The 13,128-nt window shown below is 38.5% G+C and overlaps 1 protein-coding gene across 1 annotated transcript; it reads right to left on the bottom strand.

Annotated features, from left to right (window-relative positions):
- Window positions 1–5,665: 5,665 nt before the first annotated feature.
- On the bottom strand, window positions 5,666–11,552 carry LOC111323206 (tyrosinase). The gene is made up of 3 exons (XM_088725911.1): window positions 10,909–11,552; window positions 7,292–8,677; window positions 5,666–6,622 (listed from the first exon to the last, which is right to left on the bottom strand). Exons 2-3 carry the CDS (start codon window positions 8,664–8,666, stop codon window positions 6,453–6,455), a joined length of 1,545 nt encoding a protein of 514 aa, XP_088582037.1. The 5' UTR covers window positions 8,667–8,677; window positions 10,909–11,552; the 3' UTR covers window positions 5,666–6,452.
- Between the last annotated feature and the right edge of the window lie 1,576 nt (window positions 11,553–13,128).

Below are 13,128 nucleotides of genomic sequence, written 5' to 3'. Positions count from 1 at the left end.
TTTTTTTTTAATAAAAATAATGTATTTTCAGGATTTAATCAAGTTCGCGCCAAAACAAGGTGATGACATTTTAATGTTCGAGGCATTTAACAAAAACAAATCGTTAAAAAATTTTCAAGACATCGGATTGCTGGGCTCATATAAAATAATTTTCTCAGTTTACAGATATGTGTAACCTGGAAACTAATGCGGCATTTCTAAAAATATTCCGAAACAATAAATCATCGTCTCTTGCCCGGAACTATACGTAAAATATTGCTTATATCCAAAGATATATATTCCAGGTATATCAACGCGAAAAGGTGTCGAGTAACTAACGATCTGTCAATTTTAACTGTAGACGGCTGGTCTTGATGGCAGCTGCTTTGATAGCTCCCAATGTGTGGTTAAAAATTATTTAAGGTAGTGCATAGACCACTTTCATAAATGGCTGCCGGATTAATATTCTTTTGTTTAAAATTAAATTAGCCCTTCTGGCCTCGTTCTCCAGTACAAAATTCAAAAGAATACAATATCTCAAGCGAGGCCAGAAGGGCTAACTTAAATTTAAACAGAAGAATATTAATCCGGCAGCCATTTATGAAAGTGGTCTTTTAATTTGAGATAGTTCGGAGCTTTTTACAATTGAACTATTAAATTAATTGGAAATATTGCATTTGTTTAATCTTCTGCAATGGTACCGGCTGGAAAAGCGTGGTGGCCTAGTGGTCATGGCGTCCTAGACATCCTACAGGTGTGTAAATGGGTGGTGGCGAATTTAAAACGGGGAGTAACCATGTGTTGGACTAGCATCCCATCCAGGGGGAAGGGAGAGTACAAATATTTCGTCACTTAGGCTGTATGGGCTATTGGCCTGATGCAGACTTTTTTTTAATTCTAATGACGTGCATCTCCATGAAAAGTGCCGGCGCCGGTATGTGTTTTCTTTTTTTTGGGGGACCCTCAGAGAAAAATTTCGTATTGAATTATTCAATTAAGTTGTAAATTTACCATTAATTTTTAATCATCAATATTCTTATTTATTAATTAATTTACTTTTATTTTTTTTTAATTTATTATTTTTCGACCATTCCGAGAATTCTGGGTATTTTGAGTATTCCGGTTCCGGATTCCGGATTCCAGTATTCTATATTTTCCGACCTGTACCTACCGCGAATAGTCCATTTTACAGTTCTGTGCTTGGTTGCCAAGCCTTTGAACGGGAGTGAGGCTAGAGATGACCTTGTTATGATGAAAACCTTGCTACCTTTCAAATGTAAATCACTTTGTTATCATGCTAACTAGATACAGGTCTCTATCACAACAAGGTCATCTTTAGCCTCACTCTGAATCAAAGGCTTGGAAACTAAGTACACAACTGTAAAATGGCGTATTGACCAGTGTTGATCAAAGGTGTCGGTGAGTTGACTAATGTGACTAATGATGTCGGTGAATTGGTTGTTGGCGAAGCGATCGGGCACCCACATATGAACAAAGCAAATCGTCTAATTCGCAATCGGCCCAACTAGCCTCGCCAGTGCAATAAAACCTCAACTCAAAGATGAGCGTAGTTAGGCTAATTTACTTGTGTAAAAAAGAATACCAATCAGGCATGCCATTCATACAAACTGCATGTCTATTGTGAGATAGACAGTCATGAATCAACTGAGAGGGAAGGCGAAGACAGAATAACAACGCTGTTCTGCATTGAACTATCAGTTTAACCGACACTCACGGATAGGATCTCAGTGAACTGAGCTTTAGAACACTTGCATTTCGTAAAATCAAAACCAAAGTAACTACAACGGCCAATCGAGGAAAGGAAAACACCAATGAAAACTCAAAACAAGCAAAACGTTTGAAGCACGGGAAAACGCAGGCGACAAACTCATGATTGGTTTTAGTTTGAATCCGATTGGTTGAGAGATTGGCACGAGTTTGCTGGACCAATCACAGAGTAGAATAAAGCAAAAAATCTAATGTAATCCCGGGTTACTTTCGACACCTGAAAATTGCTCTGATTTTATTAGTATTGCTGCATGGTGAGAGTCCTCCTTTCGAACTTCAGAATTATTTAACCTTTTCACTCCATGATCTCATTACTTATTCTCCATACTGTCTGCTATACAGTTCTTATAATGTTAACTTGGAGATCTTTAACTTAGATCAATGTAAAATCCTCTAATTTATATTTTTCTTTTTTCTCATCACATGTCCGCTTGATATTGTATTGATATTCTAAGGAGACATTCTGTCTTGGTCACCCATGCGAGTTAAGGTTAAAACTCCTGTACTATTTCAGGCATGCGCGCATGAAGAGTTTGAAAGGTGAAATCAACTACGGTAACTATCGGTCCTTTAGATAATACTTTCAACATTATTCAATCTAGTGACAGTAAATATTAGCATGATATCAGTTAAACCTCTCACCACGCTATCATGCAGATTTTCTGCCTATCTTTTGAACAATTAACAGCTAAAAGCTCGTTAAACGTAAGTGTAACATTGTAAAGAAAACTATTGCGATTAAAATTCGCGAATTTATTACGGCGCTTTTCAGTCAATAATACGCAAACTCTGAAGTTGAATTTCCATCCGCTGTTTCTCCCTACTTGTGAAAAGACCCTCTGACAGGTAAGTTTGCCTTTCCTCGCTATATTTTTGCAAAATAACTGATGTTGTAACGAGAATTTCCGTGTCAATCACCCTTGAGAATCAAAGGGCTGAGATAAATTTAAGCAACTGAATCGAGAGAAATCTACCAGTCATAGAAAGGAACATGACAATCTTAATTCCTCCGAAATGTCGCTCCTTATTGGTGGCAGTGTGAAACGCATTTTGTGCGAGGTGCCTTTCAACTCCACAGTTTACGTATGTTATTAACTTAGAAACTCCATAAATAACTATGATATTTCACACAAAATAAAATATTTCTGAGATATCAACACGCCATGACTCATATCGAGGTTTCAAATTAGTCCAATTCAAAAGCCCTAGGTCTGATTAAGCTGAGTTTCTAGCAAATCAACCGGCAAGTTTGTTGGTTTGAAAGCGATAATAATGGTCAACTTGACGGGGAAATCAGATGCAGACTGCAACACACTTTAACGAAAGGCACCAAGGACTCTCGACCTGTCTTTTTCAGTCTTCGTTATCTCTCGATTCTTTAAAATGAAATTATTCTTACTCCAAGTATACCTAATTACCGAGTTAAAATTTCTCTCTATATCGTTCAGTTTTTCTCGATTTTAATGTTGTGTTCAACGCTATAACATTTAGTGTAAGTTTTTTCGAAAGCCTTCGTGAAGGATTTTGATTTGAAGTTTTGGATTTTACACGCTTAGTGATCGTTCGCGTTAGCAATCGGATTCTCCCCTATTTTTGATACTCTTTCTCTTCTTGGTAAACTCCAAATTAAATTACTTGCTTATATATTCATGATCACTATCGGAAGGCAAGAGTGGAAATGATGCCCAACTGACCTTGGATGATTATAATTATGTTGCTGGAACACTAACCCAAACACTTTTATAAGAATCTCGCTAATGAAGAACATGCACTTAACGCTTCCGATCAACCGAATCAATCTTTGACTGCGCAGGCCAAAACAAGAACTTTCGTGTGGGTCCAACTGAGCAAGATCAGTGGACGCCACTTCCAACTCCATAAATGGAAGTTGAGCAATACAGTCTTCATTTGGAAACTCGTCGCGGAAGGTTAAACCTAAATATCTTCGCACTTTGAATTTAAATAATAACTAAATTAAATGCAAAATATAAACAAATGTCTAAATCGTAACTAACTAAATCAGTGCAGACGAACCCCGATAACTCGAACCTTCAAGGGAATTTTAAAAAGATTCCACTTATCGGGAGCTCAAGTTACCTGGAGTTGAAACAAAGGACCATAAATAAGGGAAAACAGCGTTTAGAGTTTTTTATATTTATAAAATATGCACTTTTAATCAAATTTAATTGTAGAGAAGTCGAGTGAAAATAGAACGATAAATTACTGCAGAAATCGCAACGTAACGTGAACGTTTTTGACTGCAGTACACTGTTTGTTTTGATTTGTCGTGGTTCGAGTAATTAGGGGGAGAGAAGAACAGTAAATAGAGAATGTCCCGTGCCAGAGAAATGAAAATTGTCGCGGGTTAGCGGAAGGTTCGAGTTATCGAGAGAAAAATTTCAGTAAATAAATGACAGAAATTCAAGGCCGAAATCGATGTTGGTTCGAGTTAGCGCGACGTTCGAATCAGCGAGCGTTCGAGTTATCGGGACTCGACTGTACTTCATAAAAATAGATAAGTAACCGGCGATAGCAAGGCCCTTAGAGCTCTTGCTCTTTTCTAACTTAAAAGTTTAGGGATCCGTAAAAAGCTACATTACGTTTCCTGCACCTTAAACTAAACTGATTTATCCTGATATTTTCTTCCAGTTTATCATTTTGCAATCCGTGCAAATCCTCTACATCCCTGATCATTCCATCGTTCCGTTTGAATTCTCCTCTGATTCGGTGGGTTTTTTTTTTTTATCTCGTCAGACTAGTACTTGGTGGCAACCTAACGTTAAAAGCAATTTTGCACGAAAAAGAAAATCGATCCAAAAATAACAAAATGTAATCGTAGCTAAGTTACAAGAAAGAAAAACTTCATTTTTGCTGACCGTCAACAATATGTTAATATAAATGGGTGCACTTCATCCCCACTAAGTATCACCCATGGTGTTCCACAAGGAAGTATTTTGGGCCCCTTGCTGTTCCTGACTTTCATCAATGACCTCCCACAAGTGATTTCAAACTCTACTGTGGATGTTTATGCCGATGATACTACCTTTTCCTCTAGTGCTCACTGTACTCTGGAGACAACGGCAGCTGAAGCAAAACTTCAGGAGGACATTGACAGTCTTTGCGCATGGTCTACTCAAAATCGCATGGTCTTAAATGGCGGGAAAACCAAATCTATTCTGGTAACTGGCAAGCTTCTCAAGTCACGCGTAGCTAACCCTAGTTTGAAGTTGCAAGCAAATGGAACAGCTATCGAGCAAGTTAAACATCAGAAACTGCTTGGGGTTACAATTGATCAAGAACTAACTTTTAAGGAACATGTAGATAAACTTTGTAAGAAGCTTAGCAAAAAAATTGGCCTACTGAAAAAGTTGTGTACTTATTTACCCATTGAGGAAAGATTACTCTTCTATAATGCCCTTATTAAGCCGGTCATGATGTATGGTAGTATAGTTTGGACCTATTGTTCTAAGGAAGATCTCATGAGAGTGTTTCGGTTGCAGAAACGTGCAGCGCGTGTAATATTAGGTACAGGTATCAGATCAAGAACTGTGGAAAATTTTAAGAAACTAAATTGGATCCCATTCTTTGATGAAGTCAAGATAAGAAAGTGCGTGTTAATCTATAAGGCACTGTATGGGGAATCCCCTACGTATATTGAAAGTACTTTAACTACAAATCACTCCCTGCTTGGTAGAGAGACCAGGCATGGCCAGTATAACCTAATCTGTCCCAAGTATCGAAATACTACTGAGGCAGGAAGGTCCTTCCAAGTTAGTAGTATTAAGTTATGGAATAGTCTTCCAAATGAGCTTAGGAAACAACGTAGCATCTCCTCTCTTAGGAATGATTTGAAGAATTATTTTATAAATTCTTATAGAGACATTGATTCTTTTGAAGCTGTATTATAATCTAGTTTATTGTATTTATAATCTTTGAATAGTTACATTGTTCAAATAGTTAGTTCTATTTTAATCTCTATGGCTTAGAATGTATTACTTACTTTTCCACTATTGCTCAAATAGTGCTTTACTGCGAAGGATCGTTCTTATATACGTCTCATAACCGCAGTTCACTCATATGTTTCATATGTTTGTTGTTGTTCGATTTATCATCTACGGGTTTATATCGAATTAATTTGATGGCCTGCTCCCAGTTGGCTTGTTAGCTCAATTGGTAGAGCGCTGCACTAGTATCGCAGAGGTCAGTGGTTCGAATCCCGTACAGGCCTGAAATTTTTTTCAGGTCTGATTTCCACTATTGCTCAAATAGTGCTTTACTGCGAAGGATCGTTCTTATATACGTCTCATAACCGCAGTTCACTCATATGTTTCATATGTTTGTTGTTGTTACTAACTTTAGTTTTGAGAGCCACTGGTTTGTCAGCGCAAGCTGTTATGTGTCTACCCTCTTTAAATAAAGTCGATTATTATTATTATTTTTTTTTTAATCCTTCCTCGCTTTTTGTTTAGTATAATATATGCCTTCTTTTACTCCATACACAGTTTAATGCTTTTAATTTATATTCCTACTAACGTGCTCCTAACTCAATTTAATGAGCTGCTTTTTTCTAATCATTTCTACACTTTGTTCCGCGATGCCTTACTCTAATCTAGCTTATAACACTATTTTGTGCTGTTCCCCACCCTGAGAGTATTTTCTTTTTTTCTCAGTTCCTCTTTGTCACCTCAATCAGCCAACAATAACTGCCACATCAGCACGGATGACATCAGCCACCAACACAGCCGCATTCCAGGCGCTGCAGATTCACTTGCTGCAGATTCCTTGCCGGGGCAAGGAACTGGACAATCTCCAAGAGAAATTGGTTTTACTTCTTTCTCATCATCAGGAGACTTTCCTAATCAAAGACACATTGTTGTTGTTGCTGTTGCTCAGTTGATAAAACCAAATTTTTATAGTAAATTTGGTTTTATCAACTGAGCTGATAATGTAACTTGGCCACCGTAAAAATTCTCTACAGCTGACTTTCCGAGGGTTAGCCCTTCGTCAGAGCGAATAAAGGAATTGTAGGTGTTGTGTGTTTTATATGCAGAAAGTGAAGCCACGCTATTGGTGGAAACATGGTGACGAGAAAAACAAGAATAATTAAGTTGAATGAAAATCGTTCGTCGATGTCCCTCTGAAGAAGCGTTAGCTACTTTAAATTATCAACTCAGTTGATAAGACCAGATTATCTTGTTCACTCCACCACTGACGCAGCTCCACAGTTTCTTCGAAACTTCCCGTCCCCCTTTATTAGAATTTATCATGATAGTGACCAGGAAAAAGAAAATAGCTCATTTATGATGATTATAACCTCAGATTATTTGTAACAAAACTTACGGCCATGTTGGTGCGTAAGGGTGGTTTTGTGTGATCAAGAAGGGACATGGGATCTTACTTTTGCATTTAACTTGCATCTGAGGGTACCCTAAAAGGGTTGGGAAAGCAGGGAGATTTGCTTCGATGATTACTCAGTCACGAGAAAGTGAAGTTTTATAACTAAAAGCTAAAACTTGGCACATACCATTTTCATCAACGTCGTCGTAGTCATAACCAAACTCGGAAGAATTCTTGAACATCTGTTGGTGGGTGTAAACTGGAAACAGCGGTACAATGACGTCATCTTTGTTGTGACCAATGGGTGCATCGTAAGGAGAAAGAACATTTGCATCTTTATTGAACCTCCTGAGCCATTTCTCCAGGATACGATCCACAAACGAGTGGTGAAGGAGAAAGATCGGGTCGTTTGTCGCCGATCGTACGTTCGCCATGTGTCCTCCGACGACCAAATGAACCTGGTTGTGCAAGCCGTGGACGTTAGGCAGTCGATACCCAGTTTTCGCGCTAGCAAAGCCTTCCAGGATGTTTACGAAATTGCAGCTGGAATGTTTGCTATGGGGTGGGAGACTATAGTCTGCGAACCGGAGCGCAAATCTGACTTCGCTTTTCGATGGAAATTCCATCGAAAAATCATTGAAACTCCGTTTCAATGATTTTTTCCTTTTCGTGGGGTCACACAACTCTGTCTCGTTATTAGTTAGTTCTGGAGTGCAAATGACGTACCAGTCGTCTAGGTATTTACCTTTTACGATGCCATCAACTTGATCCGTAACGCCAAGAAGCTCTTCATTGCAAACATCACAGTGTGTGACATTTTCAGTCCAGTCCCAGTATGGCAGGGCAAATTCTTCATCGTTTGAAACTTCCTGCAAGGTTCTTTCCACTACTAACAAGAAAAGTCGATGCCAAGTGAGAAATCCCTGCCCTTCATGTGCTAATTCAACACCTTCTCTGGTGACATTAAGCGGGAAAATTGTTTTCCTCGCAGCGTAATCGTGCAACCAAATGAAGTAGTCATAGACACTGATATCAAAGAAGAGGTCCTTTGGATCCCGATCGGCCAAAACAGTTTTAATGATCTCTTTGTATGGAGACGTCGTAACCACGTACTCACTTACAGAGTGCTTGGACATGTTGACGTATTTCATGTATCGATCTTTCTCGTCGTCTGACAGCTTCAAAAAATTTTTGCGTTTCAGGGGTTTCTTCAGGTTGCAGTTACTGCCATTGAAACCAAATTCGCATCTACTGCAGTCATAACCTCCAAAGCGCTCGTTACATTTGCAGGTTCTATTGTAAAGAGCCTGTGGCCATTCGTGGCGGTCATCATCTTTATGAAAAGTTTGGTAATGGCTGTACTTTATTGTCCACTTACGAATGTCCAATTCCTGGCATTTTCCCCTGTCTCCATCTTTCCCGCATGGTTGGCTGAAGCCTTTCGGGATTGGACAACACTCCTTACTTCTTAGACTGTCTAGGGTGGTGCAGACTTTCGGAAACTGGCTCTTGGTCCAGGGTAAGGCAAAAACGACAATGTAGACAATGACGGGGTGATTCATTTCCTGACCTCCTAAATGATAAAAGTGAAAACTGTTTACTATTCTACAAGAAAACTGTTAATGATCAACAGCTATTTGGGACAGACATTTATTTTACTTTAAATTTAACAAGAAAAAAAAACCAAAGCTTTCCTTCAGCTTCCCATTTCAGAACAGATAATTTCCACCTAGAGCCATACGTGCATAATTGGTTTGGCGCCTCTGCGGCTAACCTCGATCCTCCATATGAAGAGTATATATTAAAACATATTCATACATTCAAAGATGTTCATTTGTTATCCAACTGTGCTTCGAAGAGTACAAATAACGCCCACAACGGGTACAAATATCACGCGGTGTTTGTACTCCAGAGAACCGGTTAGACAGGTTTTTTCGCATCGCGCAAGCGATGAATTGGATTGAAGTTGGAAAAAAAGTGGCGGAAAATTCTATCACGCACTCCCTGTAAATGATTATCCGCGAAATTCGCCCGCACTGAAATAAAAATCTGGCGTGATGGATAATCAATCTCTTATTAGACGTTTTGTTGTGTAGTATCGCTAAGCATTTTTACTCGTTGTTTGTATTTTGACTCGCCTTACTGGGCCGTCAAAATACGGCACAACACGTAAAATACATAAATCTTATAAGACGTTTTGTTGTGTAGTATTGCTGAGTATCTCTACGAGTTGTGCCGTATTTTGACGAGCCCGTAGGGCTTTCATGTTCATGAAAAAGAAATTTTACAAAACCAAAGTAAAATTCTCTTACTGGATTATCAAATTGGGATCTTGGTCAAAACTTGTTGACAATGCAATGGGTATATCTTTTGCTTTATTTCCACTTGAACTGATGCCAATGCGCTGATGTATGTTGAAATGGATTTTAATACTTGACAGGTGGTATGCACATAATTTATAGCTGATTGTTTTTTTTTTCTCGCAATCATTATATGTTTCCATTGTTTTGTGCATATAATTGATTTGTCTTTGAAACTAATGTACAAGTCTTTAATTCTCTTAATCATCAAGATCTGTTATTCTCAGATATCCTAGCTGAATCCTTGCTAGCTGTCTTCAATAGAGGATTTATATTTACAAAAAATTTCAATCAATGCAGAGCAACAAGGAAATTGCTATGGAATTCAAAATAACCTGTGAAACATGCAAAGTATTTATGTAAAAGCCAGTCCTAACTTCTTACTGACAGATCAAGCACAATTAGGGTCGTACTGGAGAATATTGGCCCAAGGTTGTGGCAGTACAGAAATGACTGGATGCCAATAATTTCCCGGTATAATGGCTTGAGAAAGCAAAGTAAGAGCAAGTACTTTAAAATGTCCCTTGGACTAAACTAGTTTACTTTGAGTTTTCCGGCTTTCAAGAAAAAATACATTGTGTATGACCTTTTTAAAGAAAATGGTCCATATAGCAAATCCTCACCAAGTATAAGAACCAATTTTAATAGAATAACTTGACTGGAGATATTCAGTTGTTGTGATTCTTGATGCTGATCATATTTTATTAGCTGATAGCAAACGGTAAAACTTTACTGATACCAATCAACCATTAACAATTGTTGAATTGGATTTCTGAAAATTTAATAGAGCTGAAAGGATGCTTGGAATAAAACCCTAATTGACACCAACTTGTTCCAATGTTAAACAGGGGAATCAATTAACATGCACTGTAGGGAAGGAGAATCTAACAGTCTATCAAAAGTACAAAATAACTGTTAAACTAACAAACAATAAACACAAGGAATACGCCTGAAATGTTCATCTTTTTTTGATTAGATGCATCGTTAATAGAGGAGCATTTCAGTTAAGTTAATACATAATCTGAACATGAAAGCTAGTGCAAAACACGAACTGCATACTCTAGCAACATGACACGAAAACGAAACTGAAAGTTTTTCGATCATCAGCGCTAGCACTACGTAAATTTAATCGATCATTTGGATATTCCTTTTAACTCTCCCGAATTATTGATTTCGTCCGAGGGTAAATACCAAGTATTATTTTTTTTTTGGATACTTTGTGAATTCGACAGCTGCAACATGTAAGTTCATATTTTTTAGCTAAAAACATGTTATAACTAACTGGAAGCGGCAATACACAGTACGCGAGAATAAAGTAAAAGTTAGCAATACTCGGCGGTTTGAGGGTCTTTTATTGCCGAAAATCAGGGAAAATTAGGACAGATTAAAAATATTTGAAGAAGCCGAAAATATTAACTGAGAAACTCGAAATAAAAGTATTTACCTTGTGTTTAAATATCTGATACCGTGACCACACTTCCTTAATTACCTCTGTCGCTGAAATGGAAGCAACGTTTGACTATTTTGAGATCGTGCCAACTCAGTCCAACGTGGAAATGTTTCAAAGAAAGTCACTAGGGCAAGAGTACCATATAACCCCATACATTAATTATGCATTCAGTCTTTGTTCAATTAAAACAATAGCGATAACAATAGAACACCGCAGAGACTAGTAGTCTTTGTTTTGAAAATTTGGATTTTTTTTCTAAGTCTTTTTTGAAACAGGGTAAATTTGGCGCGTTTTGGCTTTGCAAAACAGAAAACTCAAGTAATTTTCCAGAGGTTTTTAATTTTGAAATATAACTGAATGTTCAGTTTCGCTTTGAAAGCGTAAAATTGGCCGGAAAATAACGTCAAGTCTACGTTCAGGCTTTGAAGTTTGTCAATGCAAAGTTTAAATAAATTTTGTGTCTTACCTGTTCTTGTGGTTTTGGTTGATTCTTTCATTATCCTTTCGTGTCCTAGTGATGAAAATTGTTTGTGAAGGCCGGTGCATACAGCGATGCAAAGAAACCTTTGTATCTAGTCTTTCTGGACTTGACAAAGTTGGGCGATATGTTCGATAACGTTTCCAAAGGGATCGTTTCCTTAGTGCTGACGCCACATATATACTTGTAGGTAGCCATCGAAAAGTCCTTTGGATGTTCCTGTTTGGGGAAAACCTCGCTTGATTCCCCACCATGTATTTTCGATACCCTGTGTGTGCGCACCGGTGAATTCCGGCGCATTGAAGCCATTCCATCGCAACCCTTTTTTGAACATCGCCACTCGTACCCGTCTCGCGATGAAGCACGTCGCGTCCAGCTAAGTTCATTGCTGCGCCCAGCTCGAGGACATTTTACCCACGTCACAAGCAGGTTGTGATCCTTACACCACTGTATGCACCGGTCGTGATCCGATAATATTCGAGAAAGTCGAATAAAATTCAGTCTCCCCATCTCCGAGTTGTTGTTGTTGTTCTTCCTTCTATCTTCTTCTTTCGTTGATGTTATTAGAAAGAGGTATGAATAAATTTTGTTTTCTATGTGGTATTTGGCCAATCGTAGAGAAGAAGAAATCCATTCTTTAGTGCAAAGGGGACCTTTGGTGCATTATATCAATGCACATATTGTTATGAAAATTTTTTTACTGAAAGGTTAAAAAAAAATGTAGCTTTTGGAGAGGAACTCCTACCTGGTTTGCGTAGCATAGTGGTAAGGCTATGGTTTCATAATTGTCTGATAATAACGCGTTGTCTGAGGAGCGATGGTTCAAGGCTCAGCAGAACTGCCAAGAAGGTAAAAAGGAAAGGAAAGAAAAAAAAAAAAAAAAAACCGAGGAGAACTTAGGAACGAAGGGGAGAAGGGAGAAGAACGTGAGAAAGGAATGGAGACGAAAAAGCCGCTTTCAATCAAATTCTCTTTTATTGAAGCAGTAAGTACTTATTGGGAATAAGTCATTGTCTTAAAAACAATGAGGTGCATACATAATTAATGAAATTGAATGCATAATTAATGTATGGGGTTATATGGTACTCTTTCCGTCACTAGAACTGACAAAGTACCAAGTACGACTCCACAGGTATGTTACGGGACGAAGAATCTTAATAAACCGTTTCAAGCTGCAACCTTGCCGCCGCTGTGGAAAAATGGCAGCAGTTTTGTGAAAAGGGAGAGTCCCGTGGACCATGATTCAATTCAAGGTTGAAGTATGCATAATAGGCCGCATAATTATGCGGCCTATTATGTATGCACAATTAAGTATGTATAATTAACCGCCTCCCGGTTAGGTCAATGGATAGAGCGCTGGACTGTCGTGCGGGAGGTTGAGGGTTCGAGCCCCGGCCGGACCAACACTCAAGGTCTTAAAATAATTGAGAAGAATTTGCTACCTTTCTATAACATCAAGAAATGGTTAGATATTCTAGTCTTCTCGGATAGGGACGAATAAATGGAGGTCCCGTCTCCTGCAGGGTTGAGGCAGGAGACGTTACTTTCCCACACACGAAATTACTGTGTGATGCACGTCCTCCCCTGGGGTGGGATGGGTGGGTTAGTACAGCAGGTTCACATCAGCTATTACAGCTGCCAATTAATCAACCTGCTTAAACAAATAAATGAACAGCAACAGAACAGAACAACAGCAACAGCTAGAGGTCACGTGCTTGGCAACACAAAACTGGAGA

This window comes from Stylophora pistillata, chromosome 6, assembly GCF_964205215.1.
Source record: "Stylophora pistillata chromosome 6, jaStyPist1.2, whole genome shotgun sequence".
In the NCBI taxonomy this organism is placed as follows: domain Eukaryota; kingdom Metazoa; phylum Cnidaria; class Anthozoa; order Scleractinia; family Pocilloporidae; genus Stylophora; species Stylophora pistillata.
The sequence above is the reverse complement of the archived record's forward strand: the minus strand, read 5'-3'. Positions and strand labels throughout refer to the sequence as shown.

Excerpts from the sequence above, each read along its gene's own strand:
- LOC111323206 (XM_088725911.1), bottom strand. The coding sequence starts at position 8,666 with ATGAATCACCCCGTCATTGTCTACATTGTCGTTTTTGCCTTACCCTGG. Across the intron at positions 6,623-7,291 it reads CGACGACGTTGATGAAAATG|GAAAGTCTCCTGATGATGAG; the intron begins GTATGTGCCAAG and ends GTCTTTGATTAG.